General features: G+C 44.2%; 1 protein-coding gene across 1 annotated transcript in view; it reads left to right on the forward strand.

The window, feature by feature from the left end:
• The first annotated feature begins 15,594 nt into the window (after positions 1-15,594).
• lin28aa (lin-28 homolog Aa) overlaps positions 15,595-27,290 on the forward strand; it is a 26,835-nt gene continuing 15,139 nt past the window's right edge. The window contains exons 1-2 of the mRNA XM_061216378.1: positions 15,595-15,625; positions 16,962-17,137. Coding sequence (XP_061072362.1) covers positions 15,595-15,625; positions 16,962-17,137 — 207 coding nt within the window. The remainder of the gene's footprint in view (positions 15,626-16,961; positions 17,138-27,290) is intronic.

Here is a 27,290-nt window from a genome sequence, read left to right on the forward strand (position 1 = left end):
CACACACACTAAGACAGACAAAAGCACACACTTTCTTTCAGACATACAAACAGACACATACTCTCTCAGAGACACACACACACTTTCTCTCTGAGACAAACACACACAAACATACTCTCTCTCACACACTCAGAAACACACACATGCACACACACTCTCTCTCAGACAGACAAAAACACACACTCTCTCTCAGACAGACAAACACACACACTCTCTCTCAGACAGACAAAAACACACTTATACTCTCAGAAACACACACACTCTCGCTCAGAAACATGCACACTCTCAGACAGACAAGCACACACAGATACTCTCTCAGAAACACACACACACACTCTCTCTCAGAAACACACACATGCACACACACTCTCTCTTCCAGATATACAAACACACACACACACAGTCTACATGTTAAATCACAGCTCTCCTGTAACGCATGAATGGCAGTTGGATTCCCAGACTGAAAGCAGACGCCTCCAGGAATAACACTCTGGTGTGGAGCTGAAGGACCAACAACAGGAAACTAGCAGAGGAAGAGAGCACGTGAGGAAGGTAATCTATGGAAACTAGCAGAGGAAGAGAGCACGCGAAGAAGGTAATCTATGGATGTGTTTGTTGCGTAAGTGCAGTGTTCAATGGCTACTGTTTGTCTTTCCAAAAGTCATGATGCAGCATCTAAAGCTAGACACCAGCGAAACGTCTGTAAACGTAGCAGCAGCCACACTGCTGAAACTACCCTGTAACCGGTCCAGAAGGTAATGCATGTGATAGATTCGTTTATCACGCGTTTCATCTGAGTTAGCTCGACTGTGTCTCGATGCATGGAAGCGATGCCGCCTTTGTTTCTCGAAGGGTTGCGAATAAGTGAGTGAGCGAGTTCATCCGTTCCGCTGTGTGATGGAGTGCTCTGAGGCCACCAAAGCCAGCACGGTGATGGTGTTGAGAGAAACGTGGAGGCCTGTATGCTCTGGCTCAAACCTGCAGTGACACCAGGTCAGGCGAAACAGCACGTGAACGCTGCGTGAGTGGGTTTGAGATGCACAGTCATTTAAAAATAGCTTCATTTCAGTCTCAGTATGTTTGAGGATGTGATGTTTGAAACAGACGTTTGTTACATTTCCGACACAAATGCACACATACCTGCAAGAAAGGGGTGGAGGTTTCAAAAGAAAAAATTCATACCACATGTCCAAGTCCAACCCTGGAGTTAGATCGCTTTGTGAATTCTGAATGGGCCAGTGTGTGCGGTTTAGGGGAATGTGCTCACCTGTGGGACACCCTCAGGGGATCCCCGCCCTACAAAACACCTCCTCTGACAGAATTCCTGTGCTCTCTCTCTCTATGTCTCCCTCTCTCTCTCTCTCTCTCTCTCCCTCTCTCTCTCTCACTCTCTCTCTGTCTCCCTCTCTCTCTGTCTCTCTCACTCTCTCTCTGTCTCTCTCCCTCTCTCCCTCTCTCTCTGTCTCTCTCACTCTCTCTCTCTCCCTCTCCCTCTCTCTCCCTCTCTCCCTCTCTCTCTCCCTCTCTCTCTCTGATGTGGTTTTTGGCTTCGCGGTGCCTGGGGATCACACAGCTTGCGTTGCTGGGGCCTGGGGATCACACAGCTTGCGTTGCTGGGGCCTGGGGATCACACAGCTTGCGTTGCTGGGGTCTGGCCCTTGGTGGTATTTTGTAATGGTTCATTTTCTGCGCAGGCCCAAGCCGTGATTTCAGATTAGAGCGATCGAACGGCTTGCGGATCAGGGTATTGATTATCTGCTGGGGATCTTTGGGGTGGGAGGGGCTGACAGCTTCTCGATGGTAGTTTCGGGGGTGGTGGGGGGGGGGGTGGTGTCGTTATCCTCCCTGGTGATGCCCTAGAGGTGTCACGGGTACCTCCGTAGCAGCTGGATCTGAAAATGAGCTGCTGGACTGGTGCCACGGTCAGTGTGAAGCTGCTTACTCCGACTGGCAGCCCAGCAGGCCTCTGTGTGCCTCTTGCTGTCTAGGTCACAGGTGTATGGGGGCGTCACAAGTTCTGGTGGCCTACAAAGGCCCGGAGGCAGCCTGTAGCCTAGTGGCTAAGGTACATGACTGGGGCAGCCTGTAGCCTAGTGGCTAAGGTACATGACTGGGGCAGCCTGTGGACTAGTGGCTAAGGTACATCACTGGGGCAGCCTGTGGACTAGTGGCTAAGGTACATGACTGGGGCAGCCTGTAGCCTAGTGGTTGAGGTACATGACTGGGGCAGCCTGTGGACTAGTGGCTAAGGTACATGACTGGGGCAGCCTGTAGCCTAGTGGTTAAGGTACATGACTGGGGCAGCCTGTAGCCTAGTGGTTAAGGTACATGACTGGGGCAGCCTGTAGCCTAGTGGTTAAGGTACATGACTGGGGCAGCCTGTAGCCTAGTGGCTAAGGTACATGACTGGGGCAGCCTGTAGCCTAGTGGTTGAGGTACATCACTGGGGCAGCCTGTAGCCTAGTGGCTAAGGTACATGACTGGGACAGCCTGTAGCCTAGTGGCTAAGGTACATGACTGGGGCAGCCTGTAGCCTAGTGACGAAGGTACATGACTGGGGCAGCCTGTAGCCTAGTGGCTAAGGTGCATGACTGGGACCCAGAAGGTTGGTGGTTCAAGCCCCGATGCCACGATGAGATCAGTGCAGCTGTTGAGCCCTTGCGCAAGGTTCTGAACCTCACATTGCTCCAGGGGGGAGCTTAGTCAAATCAACCGTCAGTTGCTTTGAATAAAATAATCTGCTAAATAACAATTATTATAAAACAATAACATATACATACCCAAGCCTTAACACTACCTCCACCAAGAGGGGTTTTGAATCATGAACAGTTCCTTTCTTTGTTCACACTTTCCTCTTTCCATCACTTTGGTGCAAGTTAATACTCATCTTCTCTGTCCAAAGCACTACAGTCTCATTCTGTTCTTGAGACTGCATCTTGTCGTGAACACGCTGAGGTTATGCTGGTGTCGTCTTCTCTTTATGGTCTTCGACACACATCTTGTGAGATGTTCTTGATCTGTTTGACAGTCGAATGAAAATGAATGAAATTTTTCTTCCCAACTGTGACACCTCACATGCATTGTTTTATTTCAAATACAAGTACAGAACACAAACAGCAGAAATTGTGCCACTGTCCCAATACTTTTGTATTTACCTATATAACAGAATGATTTCATATCATTTCGGATAATATTAGATATTATTTTTTTCTATTTTCTTGAGAAAAAAAGCTTTCTTGCCCAACATATGTCTTATAAACTGACTATTGCTTTTGAGTGATCTGGGTTTACTGATAAATGCTTGCAGTTTCTCAAGATTACAGATGAATAGATTAATATGCACGTACAGTTACGACATAGTTGGTATCTCCAAATAAGACAAGACGAGGCATCGGTCGCTGTCCGCGTCAGACGAGAGCCGCGCCATTACTGATTCACCTCCAAACAAACCTCTCAGCGCGACCTCCTTCTGCCTGCGGAGAGGCTCCGTGTGGGCCAGGAATTTCGGCGCATCGGTCCTCCGAAAATCCTGCGGCAATCAATCAATCGCATCGAAAGTGTTGCCTGGAAACCGGGCTCGGCTATGAGGCTCGCGTCGGCGTGCTCCTAACGTTTTCCCCATCTCAAGAGGTCCAGCGAAATTACCTGCGACAGAGACCTCGTCTTATTTTTCCGAGAACAGCTGCGCATACCATGTAAACACATACACACACACACACACACACTCTCTCTCTCTCTCTCTCTCTCTCTCTCTCTCTCGCAGACAAACAGACAGACAAATATACACACACACACACACACACACACATAAGAAATACATATACTGCTATATTCTCATTCTGCATAATGTGTACCCTACTGGGAAGTCACAAAAATTATTATTTGGGAATGTGTGGGGAAAGGGGGTTCTAAAAGACGACAAAACGATTTCCACTTAGAAACTAAAAACCAGCTCTCAACAAAATAAAAATAGGGAGCTTTTTTATTGAAGGGGTTGAACTCAAAACTCTCTCTCTCAGACAGATAAACACACACACATACTCTCATACTCTCTCTCTCTCTCTCTCTCTCTGAAACACACACACTAAGACAGACAAAAGCACACACTTTCTTTCAGACATACAAACAGACACATACTCTCTCAGAGACACACACACACTTTCTCTCTGAGACAAACACACACAAACATACTCTCTCTCACACACTCAGAAACACACACATGCACACACACTCTCTCTCAGACAGACAAAAACACACACTCTCTCTCAGACAGACAAACACACACACTCTCTCTCAGACAGACAAAAACACACTTATACTCTCAGAAACACACACACTCTCGCTCAGAAACATGCACACTCTCAGACAGACAAGCACACACAGATACTCTCTCAGAAACACACACACACACTCTCTCTCAGAAACACACACATGCACACACACTCTCTCTTCCAGATATACAAACACACACACACACAGTCTACATGTTAAATCACAGCTCTCCTGTAACGCATGAATGGCAGTTGGATTCCCAGACTGAAAGCAGACGCCTCCAGGAATAACACTCTGGTGTGGAGCTGAAGGACCAACAACAGGAAACTAGCAGAGGAAGAGAGCACGTGAGGAAGGTAATCTATGGAAACTAGCAGAGGAAGAGAGCACGCGAAGAAGGTAATCTATGGATGTGTTTGTTGCGTAAGTGCAGTGTTCAATGGCTACTGTTTGTCTTTCCAAAAGTCATGATGCAGCATCTAAAGCTAGACACCAGCGAAACGTCTGTAAACGTAGCAGCAGCCACACTGCTGAAACTACCCTGTAACCGGTCCAGAAGGTAATGCATGTGATAGATTCGTTTATCACGCGTTTCATCTGAGTTAGCTCGACTGTGTCTCGATGCATGGAAGCGATGCCGCCTTTGTTTCTCGAAGGGTTGCGAATAAGTGAGTGAGCGAGTTCATCCGTTCCGCTGTGTGATGGAGTGCTCTGAGGCCACCAAAGCCAGCACGGTGATGGTGTTGAGAGAAACGTGGAGGCCTGTATGCTCTGGCTCAAACCTGCAGTGACACCAGGTCAGGCGAAACAGCACGTGAACGCTGCGTGAGTGGGTTTGAGATGCACAGTCATTTAAAAATAGCTTCATTTCAGTCTCAGTATGTTTGAGGATGTGATGTTTGAAACAGACGTTTGTTACATTTCCGACACAAATGCACACATACCTGCAAGAAAGGGGTGGAGGTTTCAAAAGAAAAAATTCATACCACATGTCCAAGTCCAACCCTGGAGTTAGATCGCTTTGTGAATTCTGAATGGGCCAGTGTGTGTGGTTTAGGGGAATGTGCTCACCTGTGGGACACCCTCAGGGGATCCCCGCCCTACAAAACACCTCCTCTGACAGAATTCCTGTGCTCTCTCTCTCTATGTCTCCCTCTCTCTCTCTCTCTCTCTCTCCCTCTCTCTCTCTCACTCTCTCTCTGTCTCCCTCTCTCTCTGTCTCTCTCACTCTCTCTCTGTCTCTCTCCCTCTCTCCCTCTCTCTCTGTCTCTCTCACTCTCTCTCTCTCCCTCTCCCTCTCTCTCCCTCTCTCCCTCTCTCTCTCCCTCTCTCTCTCTGATGTGGTTTTTGGCTTCGCGGTGCCTGGGGATCACACAGCTTGCGTTGCTGGGGCCTGGGGATCACACAGCTTGCGTTGCTGGGGCCTGGGGATCACACAGCTTGCGTTGCTGGGGTCTGGCCCTTGGTGGTATTTTGTAATGGTTCATTTTCTGCGCAGGCCCAAGCCGTGATTTCAGATTAGAGCGATCGAACGGCTTGCGGATCAGGGTATTGATTATCTGCTGGGGATCTTTGGGGTGGGAGGGGCTGACAGCTTCTCGATGGTAGTTTCGGGGGTGGTGGGGGGGGGGGTGGTGTCGTTATCCTCCCTGGTGATGCCCTAGAGGTGTCACGGGTACCTCCGTAGCAGCTGGATCTGAAAATGAGCTGCTGGACTGGTGCCACGGTCAGTGTGAAGCTGCTTACTCCGACTGGCAGCCCAGCAGGCCTCTGTGTGCCTCTTGCTGTCTAGGTCACAGGTGTATGGGGGCGTCACAAGTTCTGGTGGCCTACAAAGGCCCGGAGGCAGCCTGTAGCCTAGTGGCTAAGGTACATGACTGGGGCAGCCTGTAGCCTAGTGGCTAAGGTACATGACTGGGGCAGCCTGTGGACTAGTGGCTAAGGTACATCACTGGGGCAGCCTGTGGACTAGTGGCTAAGGTACATGACTGGGGCAGCCTGTAGCCTAGTGGTTAAGGTACATGACTGGGGCAGCCTGTAGCCTAGTGGTTAAGGTACATGACTGGGGCAGCCTGTAGCCTAGTGGTTAAGGTACATGACTGGGGCAGCCTGTAGCCTAGTGGCTAAGGTACATGACTGGGGCAGCCTGTAGCCTAGTGGTTGAGGTACATCACTGGGGCAGCCTGTAGCCTAGTGGCTAAGGTACATGACTGGGACAGCCTGTAGCCTAGTGGCTAAGGTACATGACTGGGGCAGCCTGTAGCCTAGTGACGAAGGTACATGACTGGGGCAGCCTGTAGCCTAGTGGCTAAGGTGCATGACTGGGACCCAGAAGGTTGGTGGTTCAAGCCCCGATGCCACGATGAGATCAGTGCAGCTGTTGAGCCCTTGCGCAAGGTTCTGAACCTCACATTGCTCCAGGGGGGAGCTTAGTCAAATCAACCGTCAGTTGCTTTGAATAAAATAATCTGCTAAATAACAATTATTATAAAACAATAACATATACATACCCAAGCCTTAACACTACCTCCACCAAGAGGGGTTTTGAATCATGAACAGTTCCTTTCTTTGTTCACACTTTCCTCTTTCCATCACTTTGGTGCAAGTTAATACTCATCTTCTCTGTCCAAAGCACTACAGTCTCATTCTGTTCTTGAGACTGCATCTTGTCGTGAACACGCTGAGGTTATGCTGGTGTCGTCTTCTCTTTATGGTCTTCGACACACATCTTGTGAGATGTTCTTGATCTGTTTGACAGTCGAATGAAAATGAATGAAATTTTTCTTCCCAACTGTGACACCTCACATGCATTGTTTTATTTCAAATACAAGTACAGAACACAAACAGCAGAAATTGTGCCACTGTCCCAATACTTTTGTATTTACCTATATAACAGAATGATTTCATATCATTTCGGATAATATTAGATATTATTTTTTTCTATTTTCTTGAGAAAAAAAGCTTTCTTGCCCAACATATGTCTTATAAACTGACTATTGCTTTTGAGTGATCTGGGTTTACTGATAAATGCTTGCAGTTTCTCAAGATTACAGATGAATAGATTAATATGCACGTACAGTTACGACATAGTTGGTATCTCCAAATAAGACAAGACGAGGCGAGGCGTAGGTCTTGACATTTTATGAACTCGAGAGCTTTTACTTTAAATGGAATGCAAATGGAAGTTTTATTTCTGTTGCTGGTGTCGCTGTTGTTTCGGCGTGTTCGGTGATCAGCGTTTTCAGGAACGCAGAACATTTGCATTACCAGTGAACCGAAAGTACCACTTTATGTATGTATCGCCAGCTCTTGTGTAGTAGCCTCGTCATCATACAAAAAAGAACAAGCCAATTATGCTTGCGAACCCCACGAAGAGTTCAAACGGTTCTTCTTGTGAGAAACACAAGCTATCGCTGGACGGTCGCCAGGCGCGAGCGGGCACGTTTAGCTCATGGGTACCAGCTGCCAGTGGGCGCGTGTTCCGGTCTGTGTCACCGCAATGCGAGACCCAGCTCTATTCACGGTGTGCGGTTTTACTCCCAAGTATCCTCGGAAAATAGAAACCGCGACCCATTCTCTCCTTTACCGTGACTCAGGCACTGACGGTCACACTTGACTGGCCTTACCGGAAATGTTGGGACAATTGCTAAGCGACCGATACAACAGGTGAGCAGTCGCTTTAACCGGTGCAATCGGGGCCTCCTTTGTCTTACAGAAACCACCTGACTTTGGCCACGTTATTCTAGAGCAGATGCCACTTTTAATTGACGCTAATTGGAAAGCGGACACGGGCTACTGCTTTATTACAATAGAGCGGAGGTGCCATCTGCGGATTCAAACTTTGCGGTTTTGCGCTCGTAGGAATGTTTATATAAGTGCAACAGTTGGCGTACAGCTTATAAACTTTGCTCTATTTATCCACCGCGCTGACTCAGCGGGCTTTTATTCAAATTTCAGTGACAAGTGACGGTTCGTCCTCACTATAAAAAGCGACAGAAGCGTTGGTAGAACGGCTGTTCCACTGTGTTGGCGTGCAGTTTTGAGCCCGCTCGCGTTTAGAAATTGCTATCTGCTTCAAGAAAGATCGTGTTTGTGGTCATTTTCCGGAGTATCGCCGTAGTCTTGGCATTCAACTGTTAAAAAATAAGCCGACTTGAAATTCATGCCTCCGTGGCACGTCCGTGATTCTGGCATAGAGATGTGTCCAGCCGTTTGTGACGGCCTATGTTGCGGTGAGTATGTTGGTTCGTAAACGTTCAGATGTACGCTTTTACCATTAGAAAGGTGCGTGGCTACGTTGAGCATGACATTGCGTCATTCTCGTCCTCGTGCTGGGGAGACTTGTTAATAAGTGTAAATAGTACATCGATTACATTCAAATACATTTGTTTTCTAGAAGGGACTATACTTTGGCTCATTATCTGTAGGGTCCCAATGCTGTTCGGACATATAACGTTATTCACAAGTAGAACCTTTCTAACTCAACCTATAGGCCAGTGGAGGATGATCATCACCCTATAGCTGGGTTCCTCTCGAGATATCTTCCCATGGGGGATTTTTTTCTCGCCACTGTTTGAGAGTTTTTATTTATCTCTATTTATTTATTTATTTTTATTTATTTAGGCTATTTATTTATACTATGTTTTTTGGGGTGTATTTTGTCTTTTAAAATTGTATTTGTTTTTATGAAGTGTGTTGTCTTTTATGGCATTGTGTCTATTATTATGGTATTTGATTTTCCCTGCTGTAAAGCGCTTTATGTTGTATGCTCGAAAAGCGCTATACAAATAAAGTTATTTATATTATATCAGGACTCAAGAAGCAGTTTTACAATATGTATGCTTTGCTACAGGGGCGGCCTGTGGCGTAGTGGCTAAGGTAAATGACTGGGACATGCAAGGTCGGTGGTTCTAATCCCGGTGTAGCCACAATAAGATCTGCACAGCCGTTGGGCAAGGCACTTAACCCTGCATTGCTCCAGGGGCGGATTGTCTCCTGCTTAGTCTAATCAACTGTACATCGCTCTGGATAAGTGCGTCTACCTAATGCCAATAATGTAATTTAATGCTTTAATTTCAGTGAAGGAAATATATAATTAAGTTAGTCAAGTTCTAAAATGAAGTTCCTACGTCTAAATTCTTTTATCAAGCCATTTTAAGCCATTTCTGATTTTTCTTTCCTGTCCAAATTTAGCCTACTTAGAAGAAAGTGTTCTGAAAGGGCGATTTAGCTTGATTTAGCTTCCTATCAGGGAACCCTATTTACTTATTTATGAGACCCTCTGTCATAGGTGTGAAGTGGGAAAGCTTCCAGATAATTGATAGGGTTCTCCTCTACAATCACAGGGTTCTACCATTTTTTGTTGTGTTCTATAGACTACCTTACTGACGTCCTTTTGAAAATAAAAATCTAGAGGTTGAAGAGGTGTGGCATTTCATGTATTTTTTTTTTTTTGTTTTTTGTTAAGAAAACGTAGCCGACTGAAATATTTATATTTGAATACTTACTCACGTAGGCATATGCATTTTCGTTTTAATCGGAATGAAAATTAAATTAGTTATACATTACTGTTGTCTTTTTGAATAAAACTCGGGTCGGATCGGGTGGCTCTGCAAATGGTATGTGATAATATTAATATTTTTAGTTTAAAAAAAAACCATGCAATTGATTAATTTGACCCTGAAAAATCCAGTGTTGTAATAAGTATAAATTAGAATTAACGGTGTACCTTCGCGACTAATTATATCATTCTGAAATATAGGCTAATGTATTTGCTGTGGAAATAATTATCGTCCTTTTCCACCTCCGTGCATATTAATTGGATCCATATAAAAGGCTTGCCCGTTTCTCCGTTCCCATTGCACTGGGCCCAGTTTCCCGATAATGACGCATTCTGAGATTTTACGACATGCTTCACGCAGGCTACTTCTGAGACGTACACATTTTGCGACGCTTCACGTCACCGAAAGCATGTGTTGAAGGCACAGACCTCGCAACTTACTTGAAGACACACTTTAAAAAACCGCCATCCCCAGTGTCACCAAAATAACTACTGCGGACTAATCAAGCTGTCAAAGCTGTATTGATTGTATTGACAGGCATAGTATCGATTTGCAGTAGCCTATCATATGCAATATTTAATCATTTCCCTCAAAATAATCATTCAAAATAAACCCCATCCAGTCGATGTTTGTAGCCTACCCAAGGTATAAAAATCTGTCTCTGCGTGGCCGCGACAAGTTACAGGAAACCCCCGAGAAATTCAAGATGTACGACAGTAGATACAGGAGTTCACGGTTTTTCTGTGCTACTCCCTTCGGAGTAACCCACCCCCGTTCATTATTAGGCCTGCATAAATCAAGGTATTCCGTAGAATGAATATGTATAATATGTTGGGAAAAACTGTAGTTTACAATCGAAATTGTGAATTGTTAATCCCCTAAAAGTTTCTTCTTCTTCTTCTTCTTCTTCTTCTTTTATTTATTTATTTATTTATTTATTCTTATTATTCTTATTCTTCTTCTTCTTCTTCTTCTTCTTCTTCTTCTTCTTCTTCTTCTTCTTCTTCTTATTATTATTATTAGTATTATTATTATTTATTTTATTTATTTTATTTATTTTATTTATTTTAATAACAATAATAATAATAATAATAATAATGATAATAATAATCATTTATACATTGGTATAAAAACGACTATTTCTCCGAAGGATTAAACAGCATCTTATGGACATTGTCGCCTTTGCATATGGTAAAAATATTGTCTTTGATATTTTAGAAATTAAGAACAGGCGTCTGGTGATCGCCTATACATATAAAGGTGAAATTGATTTTTATTTTTATATCATTATATTCTTTTCCCAAAATAATTATTAATATTTGGGCGATATGAATGCGATGGGGGTTTTGTTTTTTTTCAGACCAATGGATGTTTGTCGTTGCGTGTTTGCTGTGAATTCATAGATTATAAAGACACACTTCATTGGTAACTTACTTCAATTAATAATTAAATAAATTAACCAATTCACCAAGTGGTCCATTTTCAGTGAATTTCTCCCCATACCGATATGTGCCCTTTTGATAAAAATAAAAAAAAGTATTATTGGATAGGCAGCTGGTGTGTGGTAGGCGTTCTGGCGCAAAATGGCAGCCGTGCATCGCCCAGGCGGGTGCTACACATCGGGGATTGAGGCGAGTTTCCCCCTCCTTGCTGTCAGCGTTTTGAGTGTCTAGAAAAGCGCTATATAGATATAGAAATGTTATGATCTATCGATTATTATTACTACTGTTGCAGCCATTCATTAATTTTGGTGAGATATACACTCAGTGAGCACTTTATTAGGTATGTATTAGTCTTAGCCTATTTTTTTTTTTTTTGTTGCTTCTGCTGCTGTAGCCTATCCACTTAGAGGTTTGACGCGTTGTGTGTTCAGGGATGTTCTTCTGCAGATCTCTCTCATTAACAACGCGTTGCTGCAGGACTGTTACTGTCTTGATGTTTTTTTTTTTTTATCCCAGGATATCAGCAGTTTCTGAGATATTCAAACCACCCTGTCGGGCACCAATAATCATTCCACGGTCAAAGTCACAAAGTGATATTTGGTCTGAAAAACAGGCATGCTTTTATGCATTTAGTTGCTGCCACATGATTGGCTGGTTAAATATTCGCACTCACAAGCTGATGTACAGGTCTACCTAATAAAGTGATCACGGAGTGTATATTCTGTACAATAACTGGGTGCCGTAAATCATTTTTTTCTAGATTGGATCGCCCTTGTCTCTCTTTCGGCACCTGCCCCTCAAAAGCTCTGCACGGCCCTGTTATTAAGTAATATCTTTTCTCGGGAGGTTATGGTAAAATATAATATAACTTTTTAAAACGTATTCGGGGAGTTCCTTCGTGCAAATGTCAATTGAGGCGATGTACCAATAGATGCTTTCACCGGCCGCACGTGCCCAGTCTGATCTTGGCGATGCTGGGTTTCCTATAAGGCGTATTTTTATTCGGATTTGTTAAGTGGCCGGTCCATAGCGCACATAATTGTAGATGAATGAATGCAGGTCCCATGCCTATAAAAAAGTTGTTCAATGTGAGATATGTTTGTTTTGTTCTCACATCTTTCATTTTCTATATTTATATTTATTTGATTTCAAGTGTATTTGGATCAGACTCGGGGCGCCATTGCGTATCATTGTGGGATATAACTGTTTTGCTTAACATGTTAAATTAGATACTTTGCTTTGGGGAAACGGATCGCGGACCACGGATCCATAAAGTGTGATATAGAGGTGGGCACCCGGCACTTGACCGAAATGTATAAATGCACATCATAAAACCCGTCCCTGACAAAGTACCCTTTAAGTCGATAGGGTTCTTCTATGGAATCGTTCCTATTTGAACAATGAACGGAGTGTATAGTCCTACATTACAGCGACTGCCGGGGTGCAGCCTCAGCTGTACGTTCCTATGTACAGGGGCACCCTAAAATAAAGTCTTGATGGAGCAAACTTTTGCGCATTACGTACCTGCCCCGAGTGTGCGTTTGGAACTACCCACTAGGGGGCGTGGTCTCACAAGGGGATTTAAAGTCTTCATGGGCGCCGCTGTTACGTCACAAGAAAAATGTGCCTGGTGACGTCAATGCGCATCTCCGTCATTTGGCCAAATGATGGACATCTCCACACGGGAGAATTCACACTATCGTGACCTGGACCGTTTAAGCGTGGTGTTGCCCCACCACACTGACTTATCACAATTTATATTCGATAAATAAATAAACCGTAAATACATATATAATTACTACACCCATGAGCTCTTCCTTTCTGCTTTGCCCGTATAGTCCCTTGTTTAAGGTTCTCGATTTAATTGATATTTTAGCTTTTTTACTTTTTTGTCGTTCTCTCTTAGAGTGTGTTTGCTGCATGATTATATATTCGTTAAATGTTGGTACTACAAGCAAGTCTTCTTCTTCTTCTTATTATTATTATTATTATTATTATTAGCTATTATTATTATTATTATTATTATAGTAGTAGTAGTAGTAGTAGTAGTAGTAGTAGTAGTAGTAGTAGTAGTAGTAGTAGTAGTAGCATTACTATTATGTGAAAACTTAAATAGCCCATCCTGTTCGGTAATGTTTGTTTAATAAAAACAAATTTGATGACAAAATAAAAATATTATTATTATTATTAGTAGTAGTAGTAGTAGTAGTATTCAACCTCAAGGTATTTGTTGCCCTGCCGCTATTTTGTATTCTGTCTAATTACTTGAAAGGGTTCAAACGATTTAATAGATGTGATCAATTACTATTGATCGGTGAATTCGTTTGAACCGCTTTCAGTCGGTTTCAGTAGGCTACCAATAGCGACTACAGTTTTGGTGGTGACACGACTATAGGCCTATTGTTTTTAATAGATTTCACCGAGCAAGTTAAATAGCAGTTACCTCCCGTTCTCATAATTAGTCTTAAGTGTTGCCCTGATTCAGATATAGACCAACGTGGCTAAGCCACGCGGCATAGTGCTGTCACTCATTGTTCACAGCGTGGCAGTTGTCCGATTCTGGCCGGGCGCTCGAGAGCAGCAGGGCGGGTGACATCCGACTTTCGCCGCGCGCGGTCATCGCGTCCCCTCCCCCCGCTCGGGAGCAGCAGGGCCACCCAATTCCGTACACCCCACCCGCTCGTGCACATCTGCAGGCGTCAGCACCGCTGGGGCGTGTGACCGCAGATTTAAATGACTGATGGCTTTGTGATTACGGCCCTTGGGTGCTCCGGGCAACGGCCAAAATCACGATTAAACGCGAAAAGGCAACAACAACAAAAAATCTGCGTACACACACGTACACATATCTGTCACGTCTCTTTAGATTGTATAATATTTAGTGTTCATAATATAAAATAATCATGACAATTTGCCTTTTCTATGTTTTAATCTCGATTTTATGAAAATATATGCATTATTTATTTTATATATATATATATTTTAAGGAAATTCAATGAGTCCATTATCAATCATTCTCGTCATTCTGTTCGGTTCTATTCGTATTAAAGGATAACATAGATTCGTTAATGCCGCCACAATGCATTATTTTCTGAGCAGTGTATAAATAAAATAAAAAATTGGAGCGTGTATTTAAGTTGAATTAAAAAATTCGCTCGCGTATAAATAAAGAAAAAACAATTAATGCAAGTAGTCCTGTGGGGTGTGTAATAAGCAAATTTTTTTTTTTCTAATTGATTTATTTTGAGATATAGTCAAATAACGACATGGATACTGCCGGACATGTTTTGTACAAAAACAAATAGATACTGTTTGGCTAAATGCTGCTGCCTTGTTTAAGGATGTGGTTGGAATGTGAACTGACAGGCGTGCGTCGTTCGAACGGCCTCTGCCGCTAAACGAACCTACACCACGCATGTTCCTTAAAGACGAAGGGGGGGGGGGGGAGATGGTCATTTAATACTGTCCAAGGACGGGGGTAGTGTTAGCGGTGGGAGGAGGGTGACGGGGGGGGTTGGGCGTCCTGCACCCCCCGCTCCCCCCACCCCACGCCTCGCTCTGCTAGGTGGTCCCCGTCCCGTGATTGGTTGCTTCCCAAATTTGGGCCCTTCCACCGAGGAATGCGTAATTTATCAGGGAAGGAGATTGTAATTGAGAATCACGTGGACTTGACCGAAAATGAGTGGGGGGTTGGGGGGTAGTAGATCTGGAGAAAGAGGGAGAGGGAGAGAGTGAGATAGAGGAAAGAGAGAGGGAGAGGTGAGGGGGCCAGTTTTGAGAAGCCATATTACTGACAAATAAAAAAAATTCACCTTGGGAGGTAGGACTAAAAAACCTCTTCCACCTAGCCGGATCCAAGGCCAAATAAAAAAAAGGAATTATTCAACATATATTCTACGGGATAAACCAGAGGGGACCCTGGATAAATTCGCCCATGGCAGAAGGTACCGTTTGGCGTTTAAAATATCTTGTTTGATGGTGGGGTCTCTGTTTTTGGGGAGGTGTGAGGTAGATAAATGCGGAGCTCTGGGGGTTGGGTTTCCTCGCATTGTCTTTTAGATTTTTTGGGGATTCCTCCGCGAAGCCTTTCCCCCCAACCCACCCCACCCGCGCGGCCCTCCCACTTCACATTGTTGAGGGTCCGAAGATGTTGCCGAACCCCTTTTGTTTGTTTCTTTTCTCCGGCTTTCCCTCCTTCAAACGAGACCTTTTGATTCTTAGAGCGCTCGCGTGAGAGAGGAAGGGCGCAGCGTCGACCAGGGGCGCGAGAGCACGATTCGGGTAGCTCGGGTATACATTTCACTGCAGGGAAGAGCAAGATGGGCTCTGTTTCCAACCAACAGTTTACAGGTATCAAAAGCTATTTATTTAATAAAAACGGCGCGTACTTTGGTGGAATGCGTGTGTGCAATTATTATTATTTTTAAATCAGGCATGTATGAGACAGAAAACCCGTGTGAATTTAGGCCTACGACTATGCAAACTTCCCACTTGTATCTGGCTGTGGACACAACGTGAAAGTCACCTCGCAACAAACGGTCTGTTTTTGCAAAAACTTGAAAAAGTGAATTTAACCCTTTAGTATGAGAGTTCAGGTTATTTTAGCAAGCCGTGGGGTCCATTGGTTTTGTGTCTTGTTTGGGACTTACTTATCCAATTAATCTGAGTTTACGTTGACGTAGCCTGCAAGTATGTGCATCTAAAAGTGAAATAGTCGGTTTGAACTTTGGAAGTGTGGCTAGCGGCTCGAGGCTCATGCCTCCTCGTTTTCCTCGTTGCACGTTCCTGTGCGTAATTTACTGATCGTCTTCATCTCCCTGTATCGTGTAGCCTACATTTCTAGGCTCAGCCTGATAACTAGACCTAAACGTATACAATTTTTTTTATTAAATCATGTAAATTATTTAATGTACATGAATATAAATAAATGGAATTGCACGTGTATTTTTTATATTTTGTTTTGGAAGTAGTTGGAATGATTGCGCCTGGTCACAATTAGGCAACAACGCCAAATCATTCTGAAACAGAGGCTTGAGAAATTATATTGATTATAACGTTATCCTGATTTATGGACACTGAATTTGTGCCTCGGATTATTATCATTATTAAATAAACCTTTTAACGTTTTGCTCTCGATCGTCGATATTAGATTATAATCCATTTTTCTACCGTTTTATTCTTTACATTTCAGCAAAATGCTAGTTTTTGGCTCTAGACCTAATTAATGATATAATAACATTAATGTATTGAGCGGTACACATGAATCACGAAAGCAACCCTAGATAAAGTTTGCGTAATGAAATTGTGCTGTTCTAATATTTTATCTTTTTTTTTTTTTTTAAGAAAGCACGTTGTCTGCTTGTGTTTGTGAAACGTTTTTTGGCCGTGTTTATGCGCACGAGAGCTGGCTGTTTTGAACTGCAGCACAGAAGACTCCGAATTTTTCCCCAGAAGACTGCTGTGCTCATTGCGTTGGTAACCCATGTCGAAGCAGGAGAACAGTGGTTTTACGCTTAAACAAGAGACCGGAGACTGTAAGGGTTTATATTTTTACGGTTCGCGATTTTCTAAAAACAACAAAAACTCTTGATCTCTTTGCATTCAGAGCTTGTGTTGCGCCTTTGTCGTACGAAAGAGAGAGGAAAGGACGTTGTTAACGCTTTTAACCGCCTGTGTCGTTTTGAAGGGGGATGCTCGAAGCTCGAGGAGGAGGAAGGGCCGAGCACCGAAGAGGAGTCGCGCTCCTTCCACGGCAGCGGCGTGTGCAAGTGGTTTAACGTGCGGATGGGATTCGGGTTCCTGTCCATGACGAACCGGGAGGGCACCCCGCTGGACGCCCCCGTCGACGTGTTCGTCCACCAGGTAAATGTGACCCGAACGCCGTTAGACCTCACTCGGAATAAACAAGGAATGGAGGCACTGTAGTCTCCGAGGCCCCAAGACCGCATCCCACGGCGGGCTTGAGACGGGAGATGTAGGCTAGCTAATTATACTAGCCTAGCTGCTACCTGAGTTCAAATTGTGTATCGCAGCTTATTTCATGCGTAACGTTATTAATTTATTAACACGTTTATTAACACGTACTCGCGCTTGTGTTTGAAGGATATCGGAATGCGCTCTGGAGAGTGTGCTGCCACGATAGACGATGGTTTGTTTGGCGAATTTAAAGTTTTGTTATGACGTCGGAATGAATTCTTGATTAGCCGTTATATATCATCACGTGCACGTCGTGTGCCCTGGATTAACTACGCGGACGCCAACGGAAATCGTGCTGCTTTAATTAATTTCGTTTGTTGCGTTGTGGTGGCGAACTAAGACCTAATTCAGGCGAAGTTTTGGGACTGGGTAACTCTTTTAGATGCAAATAAGCGTGGGGCGGATTCAGTTACTGCCAATTGCATTACCATCGACGCAGTCATAGGACACAGGTATAGATGATGAATTGCACTGGTATGTTTGAAGATGATGGAAAGGTAATTGAATCTGAGCGGTGGTAGGGTTGGAAGGTTTAACATCCGTCAATACTACACGGTGGCACTTATAATTGATGGGATATTGCTCGCAACTCTGGAGACGTATCTTACACCAAAACGTGTCTTTCGTGCATTTCAGAATGTTAGCACTGCTTAATTATCTTGTAATTGCGTTTACGCTGTGCATTGGAGGTACCCGGACCTGCACGTGTCGTTACGTGATTAAGTGCTTTACGGACGCATAGATGAGGCGCTTTATGAAAAAGAAAAATGTGTTTTTGTCGTGATTATATTAATTAGTGGCGAAGCATATCGGGAATTAACACGGCACATTTTTAATGGACTTTCTCGAGAGTATTGAATAACCGGGCGAAAAAACATTCTCTTGAAATTCTGAAGGATATTTACAAACAGCAATTTCTGACACACTGTTTGTGGCCAGGAGTCAATAAGTAATCCTTGACTCATAATTCACAAGTGTTAATTTTTTCTCATTACATACACAACTTAGTGAGGTCAACAATCACCAAAATGAGTGCAGAAATTATTATTTGCATTGAGAAGTATTTTTATATTAACTGGAAAACGAAATGGCAATTTTCAATAAAATTTTGGCCTGTACATGTGTATGACAAGAAAAAAAAGAAAAATGGCCTCTAAGTGTAGAATATTCTCTCATATTTTTGAATTAAAACTGAGACACTTTCCTCCCGACGTTAAAATAGCAGCACTCAGGAGTGATCTGTTGTGGATTTGTAGTTTGTACCACTGTCTTGGAATGTTGCCTTAAAGAGAGTTTACACACACACACACACACACACACTCAACTTACACACGGATAGGCACACACACACTCTTACACACACTCAATATACACCTACACACACTTAACGCACAGACAAACACGGTCACACTCATAATACACACACACCCTCAACACAAACGCTTACAAATGTACATATACACACAAATACATGCGCGTGTACGCACACACACACACGTGAAAACACACATGTGCACTCACAGACACATAGTGAGCACACACACACACACCACACACGCATGCATACACACACGTATACACACATGTGCACGCACAAACCCCATTTAAACATAAGTGTGCAGTACACAAAAGCACATACACACATCATTTAAACCTCACAAACATCCCCAAAGTAACTAAATAACAAACCAATTACCAAAGAGAGGAATCTTCCTTCCTGAAAGTTCATTGGCTCAGAGACGCTCTGTTGCCCGGATACGAACCCTGCAGTTCTTCCTGTGACAGAGCTGAGTGACATCACACCCTCCCCGCCCCACACAAACACAGACTCACACACACTTACACACTCTCTCACACACACATACACACACACACAGACACAGACGCATACACACACACACTTACACACACACACACAGACGCACACACACACTCACACACTCACACACACACTCTCACACACACATACACACACACACACAAACATACATACACACATTCACACACTCTCACGCACGCGCACACACACTCACACACACACATACATACACACACTCACACGCACACATACACACACACACACTCTCTCACACATACACACACACACACTCACACGCACACATACACACACACACACTCTCTCTCACACACACACACACACTCACACATACACACACTCACACGCACACATACACACACACACTCACACACACACATACACACACACACACACACACATGCGCGTGGTCCACACAATGGGCCCAGGAGGAAACACAGATAAATTACGGTGGGACAGGTGGAGGAGGAGGAGGAGAGATCCTTCCTCTTTTCCTGGAAGTGTGGGAGATTTCGCTCTGGGGTTTATGAGGTCCCCCCTTCGCGCCTCCGTTCACACCCGCCCGCCAGAGTGGGAGAGAACCGCCCCTAAATGACTCCTTTAATCCACTTCTTTAGGGGTTTGTGCTTTTGCTGACTGCGATCCCCGTCATGCGTACGGTCTGAGCACCCGAACGGGGTGAATGTGTCGCCTCATATTGGTGACGCAAAACATCAGGGTTTATTGAGCGGCATTGACTTTGAGAGATTATGAATATCAATATGGTATAAATGCACTGGAATGCCTGAACTGAACTAATATAAAAACATTAGATTGATCAGGAGGAGCTATTTGTGCACGACACTGAGCTCAAAGGCACATCGGTGTGCGGGGAAAAATATTTATATGTGATTTTCTAAAACAAAATAGAAAAACCAATATATCATATATAAAAAACAGAAAACAAATTAGATGTATATAGTTTAAAATATGTCTAGATTTCATGCATTATTGAACAAACATTTACTTGATGGTATATTTATAATTGACAGATATTGTTATTTATTCGTCATTTTTACTTGATGGTAGATTTCTATTTGACGGAAGATTTTTTTATTTCACGGTATATTTGTATTTGATTCATAGATTTCTATTTGATGTTAGATTTCTATTTAATGGTATATTTCTTATTTATCGGTATATTTGTATTTGATGGTATATTTGTATTTGACGGCGTATTTGTATTTGACGGCGTATTTGTATTTGACGGTATATTTCTTATTTATCGGTATATTTGTATTTGACGGTATATTGCTTATTTGACGGTGTATTTGTATTTAACGGTATTTTTGTATTTGATGGTAATTTGTTGTTAGAGTAAGTGGGGGAGTCAGTGGGGTGTGGAACCAGATAAACCATGGTGGCCCAAGAGCCTTTAAATCCGCAGTGGAAAGCTTTAGAAGGTTGGCACATCTGCAGCCTTCCCACCCAGGAAAAAGGGTGTGTGTGTGTGTGTGTGTGTGTGTGTGCGTGAGTGAGTGTGTGCGTGCGTGTATGTGTGTGTTTGTGTGTGTGTGTGTGTGGGTGTGTGAGTGTGTACGTGTGTGTGAGTGTGTGTGGGTTTGTGTGTCCGCATGCTAGCATGTGTGTGAGTGTGTGTTTGTGTGTGTGAGTGTGTGTGTGAGTGAATGTGTGTGTATGAGTGTGTTTGTGTGTGTGAGTGTGTGGGTGTGTGTGTGCGTGACTGTGTATGTGTGTGTGTGTGAGTGTGTGATTGTGTGTGAGTGTGTGTGTTTGTGTGTGTGTGGGTGTGTGTGTGTGAGTGCGTGTGTATGAGTGTGTTTGTGTGTGTGTGTGTGTGTGTGTGTGTGTGGAGGGGGGGGGGCAGTAAAGGGATGTGTGTTATTTTCCGTTCACTTCCTGTGAAGCATTTTTAACCCCCCCCCCCCAGTCTGATCTGATAGCAGCAGGGGCCGTGGCCCAGCTGAAAGAGCCCCCCCAGGTTCCTGTTATAAAGTGATTAAAAGTTCTCTGTTCTCTCTAACCCCCCTTTCCCCTGTTTGACTGATATGTGTATGTTAATGGGGAGACAGGAGATGAAGGCATTACCCCACCCACCTCCCTCGTCCCCAAATCTCCACATCTCCAGCTGTTACGCCATTTGTCTCTGGGTGGTGCCCCCCCCCCCCCCTCCCTCTTTAGATAAGTCATTTATAAAGTAACATTATTTGGGGATCAGTGAAAATGGTTCACTTAAAATTACGTCATGGTGATGTTTACTATAATATGTCCTTTGAAAAAACATTCACAGTAGATTGTATTTGTTGCCTTCTCATACGTGGAAAAGGTGCAGATGATTGGCTTGCTTTGGCTCAGCGGCTGTTGGTGGAGGAGGCGGAGATGTAAATCATTTGAATATGAACAGAGCCTGCAAGGCAGTGCTAACCTTTAGACACAGATGACCACTCAGATCCCATCTTATAGGAAAAAGAAATAGGGGGAAAAAAGCCAAATCTGTGGCCAAATTTATGGATTAGACCCCCCCCCCCCCCCCCCCAAATAACAGACCTGATATGTATACTCATACTAGCATACTAGTATGCTCGTATTATATTTCAGGCAGATTTTCATTGATGTAGTGTGAATAGTATGTGCCTTTGTCACCGATGTCCCTCCACTTCCTGGTTCAGAGTTTTGATTGACAGGCTTGCTTGTGTCTTTGAGCTTGATTGAGTTGATGTGGTCGGTCACCGATGGGGGGGGGGGGGGGGCTCTCTGCTCGCTGATTGGAAGGGGGTCAAAGGGCATCTCTGTGCTTCCTCTCCACGCCCCCCCCCCCCCCCCCCATTTTAAGCCCCCCCTCCCTCCTCCTGACCCCTCCCCCCTTCCTGTGGGAAAACAGAACGTGGCCAACCGTTTCCACGGCGAGGGCCGGCTGCTTAGTGACTGTTATTCCGCTAGAACGTTCCTGTTCCGAGGGTGGGGGAGCTCAACAGGACGGGCATATCCCGGAAAACCAGGAATCCCTGAAATCTGTGCGATTTGGTTCAAATTATGAACATTATTTTGGTTGGTTCAAACCTTTTATTTGACACTAAATTTTCTATTTAGCATAGAAATAGTTCAAAATGATCAGTATTTTCACGTACGCTCACACACTTTTATTACGTAGACCTGTACACCAGCTCGTTAATGCAAACGTTTAATTATCCAATCATGTGGCAGCAACTAAATGCGTAAAAACATGCACACATGGTCAAGAGGTTCAGCCGTTTTTCAGACGTCAGATGTCAGAATGAGGAAGAAATGTGATCTAAGTGACTTTGACCGTGGAATGATTGTTGGTGGCAGACAGGGTGGTTTGAGTATCTCAGAAACGGCTTATCTCCTGGGACTTTCTCGCACAACTGTCTCTAGAGTTTGCAGAGAATGACAAAAAAATATATCCAGTGAGCAGCAGTTCTGCGGTCGTTCATGAGAGAGGTCAGAGGAGAAGGGCTCCAATGGCTGCTACAATTAAATTTATTTTTCATAAATATTAATAAATGTATGTATCTCTCCATGAGTAATTTATACTCCCATGTCGGCGACATTGTGGAGTGAAATCATCCAACTGGCCGGCGTGCTCCGTGAGTTACTTTTCATGAATATGTGAGAATATTTTTGTCCTCCCACATTCCATTAGTCATCCGTTTAGTGTTGATATACCAATATGTGTGGTAAGCGATATTGATCTGTGACCTATTGATAACTTCCAAATCATTGAGATGTGGAATCATCGCGGGGATGCAATTATTTCCGATAATTAAGATTTATCCGGTCCTGCTACAGGGTGCGTGCATGGAGGTGCCTCCGGTAAACAAAGCTTTACTCTTCTTCTTCTTCGTCTTCATCTTCTTCTTCGTCTTCTTGGGCAGTTTCCCTGCACTGCTGCCAGCTTTCTTTGAAGAATAAAACGGCGCATAATGGTGTCGGCCATTTTGAAACTCCGCAAGGTGCAGCATCAAGGATTGTGTGACCGCTGAATATTTAAGGAAATATAAATTGATGTGTTGTGTTATAACTATTTATAGCATTGTAAGATAACTTGCCTGATGTTTGACTCAGTTTAAATATGATAAATGCTTACATTTTCTATATTTCAGCCTTGTGATGAAAGTAAATATTTTTAAGACATAAGTACAGTTTTAAATACAGTTTTTTATGATATAATATCACCAAACTACAATAGACTTGAGGCATTTGTAACAATTGGTAGTATATCATCAGAAATGTGTGTTTTATGTGTACACACAGACGCAGATATTATTTTCTGGTGTAAATATATTTTTATTAAAGGATTTGTGGAAATCATGATGGTGCAGTCCATTCAGTGTCACATGTTTGGTGACTGTAAAGGCTATTTTATAGACCAGTGACAGAGCGTCGCTGGTCTCTGGTCACAGCACACACTCACACACACACACACGGGAGTGCGTTTATGTTTTTTGCTAAGGACAACGACGTTGAACGTTCTGCGATCAGTTGATCAGCCCTGTGTGTCGGTTTGTGTGATGGTTTGTGTGATGGTTTGTGCGTCGGTTTGTGTGATGGTTTGTGTGTCGGTTTGTGTGATGGTTTGTGTGTCGGTTTGTGTGATGGTTTGTGTGTCGGTTTGTGTGATGGTTTGTGTGTCGGTTTCTGTGATGGTTTGTGTGTCGGTTTCTGTGATGGTTTGTGTGTCGGTTTGAGTGATGGTTTGTGTGTCGGTTTGTGTGATGGTTTGTGTGTCGGTTTCTGTGATGGTTTGTGTGTCGGTTTGTGTGTCGGTTTGTGTGATGGTTTGTGTGTCGGTTTGTGTGATGGTTTGTGTGATGGTTTGTGTGTCGGTTTGTGTGATGGTTTGTGTGTCGGTTTGTGTGATGGTTTGTATGTTGGTTTGTGTGTTGGGGCGGGGCGGGGCGGGGCGGGGTGGAGACTGGGGTAATATCTGCTGAACCTCAAATTCACTTCTTTGGAGCCTCTTCCATTTGTCTATAGTTTCTTTAAGAAATCAAAAAAATTGTCCACTTTAAAAAGAATTTCAACATTTGAAATTACTCGGAAAATAACTTGTAAGAGTTATTGTTTATAGAAATATAAAAACTAAAACAGATGAAGATGACTGAAACATTTATTTGCCGAGAATAACCGTTTGCTCTATTATTATTATTTTTTCATATTTTCCCATCTTTATGCCAGCGTGCAGGTCTTTCACATTTTCTGTGGTGGATTTTTGACGGACAGTTTTCACATATAAATGAATCGTGGCAAAGGCACAAACCTTGCTTATAATTTTTTCATTCATGAAGTTGGATGCCAGAATGATGTTCATATTTCTTTAGCCTTTATCCTGAAAAACAGTGTGTAGCCATTTCCATGTTCCCTTGTCCTTGCGCTCACAGTGTGAAATCACTGCCTGTAGCGTCCGTGCGCTGGTGAAACGATTGGATTCGTAATATAATGCCAAATCGGAATGACGGTTTTTGCAGAGCACGACAGAATTGTATAAAACACGATGTTCCTTTTAAACCTTGTGAGATTTTAACCAAGCTATATTTGGTATATACTACAGAACCACAAAAATAAGAAACGCCGTAATCATTTATCAAAACGGGGTGAAATCTTCCTTCAGCCTTTCTGGGAAAGCGCTCTTTGAGACTGTATTATTTCTTTATCGTGATATTTATTTATTGTCAGTGAGAAGAGTAAAATGGCGTCTCTCTCCCTGTCGCTACGCTGGTGCTTATGTGCTGGTTGTTTCACACACTCGTATTGATCTGAGGAAGATCTGACTCAGTTTTTTTTTCCCTCTTTGTTTACCTGCTCGACGTTCCGCCTTTTCCGGAGGGTTCCGGCGTTTTCGTTCTGTTGCTGTCCTGCTCAAATACCATTGAGCCGAGAGCCGTCTGGAGTTTCAGACCAGTGAGGAGAGATGGGTTTAATGGCAACTGGTAACGCATCAGAAAACTAATATATGTGTATGTAATTCATTATTTTTGCTCAGAAAGGAAATATAGTCATTGTTTGGTGTGCTGTGTCTTCACTGGGAAGGGACCTTGCTTTGGGGCGGGGTTGTTGTCGTGGTGGTGAGCATACACACACACTTGATCGTTGCTGCGCTGACTGACCTGAGCGTTTTCTCCACTGGCTGTGTCTCCCACAGGGAGGCCCTAGAGCCACACACTTCATCTGTTCCACAGTCTCACCCTTCCTGCTGGTGCTGCTGTTTTACACCGCGTGTGCTCATACACACATACACACCCGCACACATACACATGAACACACGCATGTACAAACACATACACATGAACACACGCATGTACAAACACATACACATGAACACACGCATGTACAAACACATACACATGAACACACGCATGTACAAACACATACACATGAACACACGCATGTACAAACACACACACACACATGTACAAACACACACATAAACACGCATGTACAAACACACACACACACACAAACACACATGTACAAACACACACACACACCCGCACACATTCACATGCATGTACAAACACACACACACAAACACACATGTACAAACACACACACACACCCACACATACACATGCATGTACAAAAACACACATACACAGTCACACACAAAACATGAGCTCATACACACAAACCAGCACACACACACACAAATGTACAAACACACACACACAGTCACACACACATCGACACACATGCATGTACAAGCACACACACACACACACACACACACATACACAGTCACACACACACATTAATGGCGTTTGAAAGACGCGTGTGCCTGACGGGTGGTAGTCATGGCAACGGCTTTGGCTGTGTAAGGGGGGGGGGGGATGGCCTTTGTGCCTGAGAGACAAAGTGCCCCCCCCCCCCCCCCCCGGCCGTGACCTAGCCTCTTACCTGAGCAGAAAGCCTGACCCCCCGTTTCCCAATCCCACTCTGACGTCTTCCTCACCTCTCTTTCTCTCTGTGGAGGTCTCTGTTTCATTCCGTCATTCTTTCTCTTTCTCTCATACACTTTCACACTCTCATTTCTCTCCGAACTCAAATCCAAAGTCCTTTATTGGCGTGACAAGATACTGCTTATGCTGCCCAACCACAGAACAGCACATATAAAGAACATTCACCATTGAACACATGAACATATTGAACCTACATGTGGACAGACGTATAGGCCTACCAAAATAGCTCTCTCTCTCTCTCTCTCTCTCTCTCACTCTCTCTCTCTGTGGTAGTGCACATTGCTTGTCCGTAGGGTATTAAATGCCCGTTTTTGGGGAGGGGGTGTTGACCCCCCAGCACTGCCTCCTGGTGCTGGGTTTTTGGGGTGGGGGGGCGGGGGGGGAGGTCATCCACTCAAAGAGAGAGAGGTCAAACTGACCCGCCCCCCCAACGCACACGCGCGCACACACCCACAAAAACACACACACACGCACACACACCCACAAACACACACACACAGGCACACACCCACAAAAACACACACACACGCACACACACCCACAAAAACACACACACATGCACACACACCCACAAAAACACACACACACGCGCACACACCCACAAAAACACACACACGCACACACACCCACAAAAACACACACACGCACACACACCCACAAAAACACACACACACACGCGCACACTCCCACACAAACACACACAAACGTACATATGGACACACGTGCACGCACACATGCACACACACACACATGCACACACCCTCAAAACACACACCTATACTCACATGCGTTCACCTACACACACAAAAGGGGCAGCTTCAAAAGGTCACGCCATCACACATACACACACAGTCGTGCACTCACACACACGCGTGCGCACACACACCCATACACACACTCAGTCACAGATCACACACACATGCACATGCACATGCATGCACACACACACTCTGACACACACACACACTCACACACACGCGTACACACACACACATCACACAGGACTTCCTCTCCTGTTTCCCTGACAATGGTGGCCATTGTCCATCGGGGCTGCCAGATTCTCTGACCCCCCCCGAGGGGGAATTATTATTCATGTCCTCGAGAGGAGGGGGGAGGGGTGGAGGTGAGGGGCGGGGTGGGCTGGGGGGGTAGGAAAGAGCCAAAAGGCTGACTGACCAGTTCTTTAACCAGGAACGGTGGAGCCACCAAAATATGTCCTCATGGC

The sequence above is a fragment of the Conger conger genome, chromosome 1 (assembly GCF_963514075.1).
Source record: "Conger conger chromosome 1, fConCon1.1, whole genome shotgun sequence".
NCBI lineage: Eukaryota > Metazoa > Chordata > Actinopteri > Anguilliformes > Congridae > Conger > Conger conger.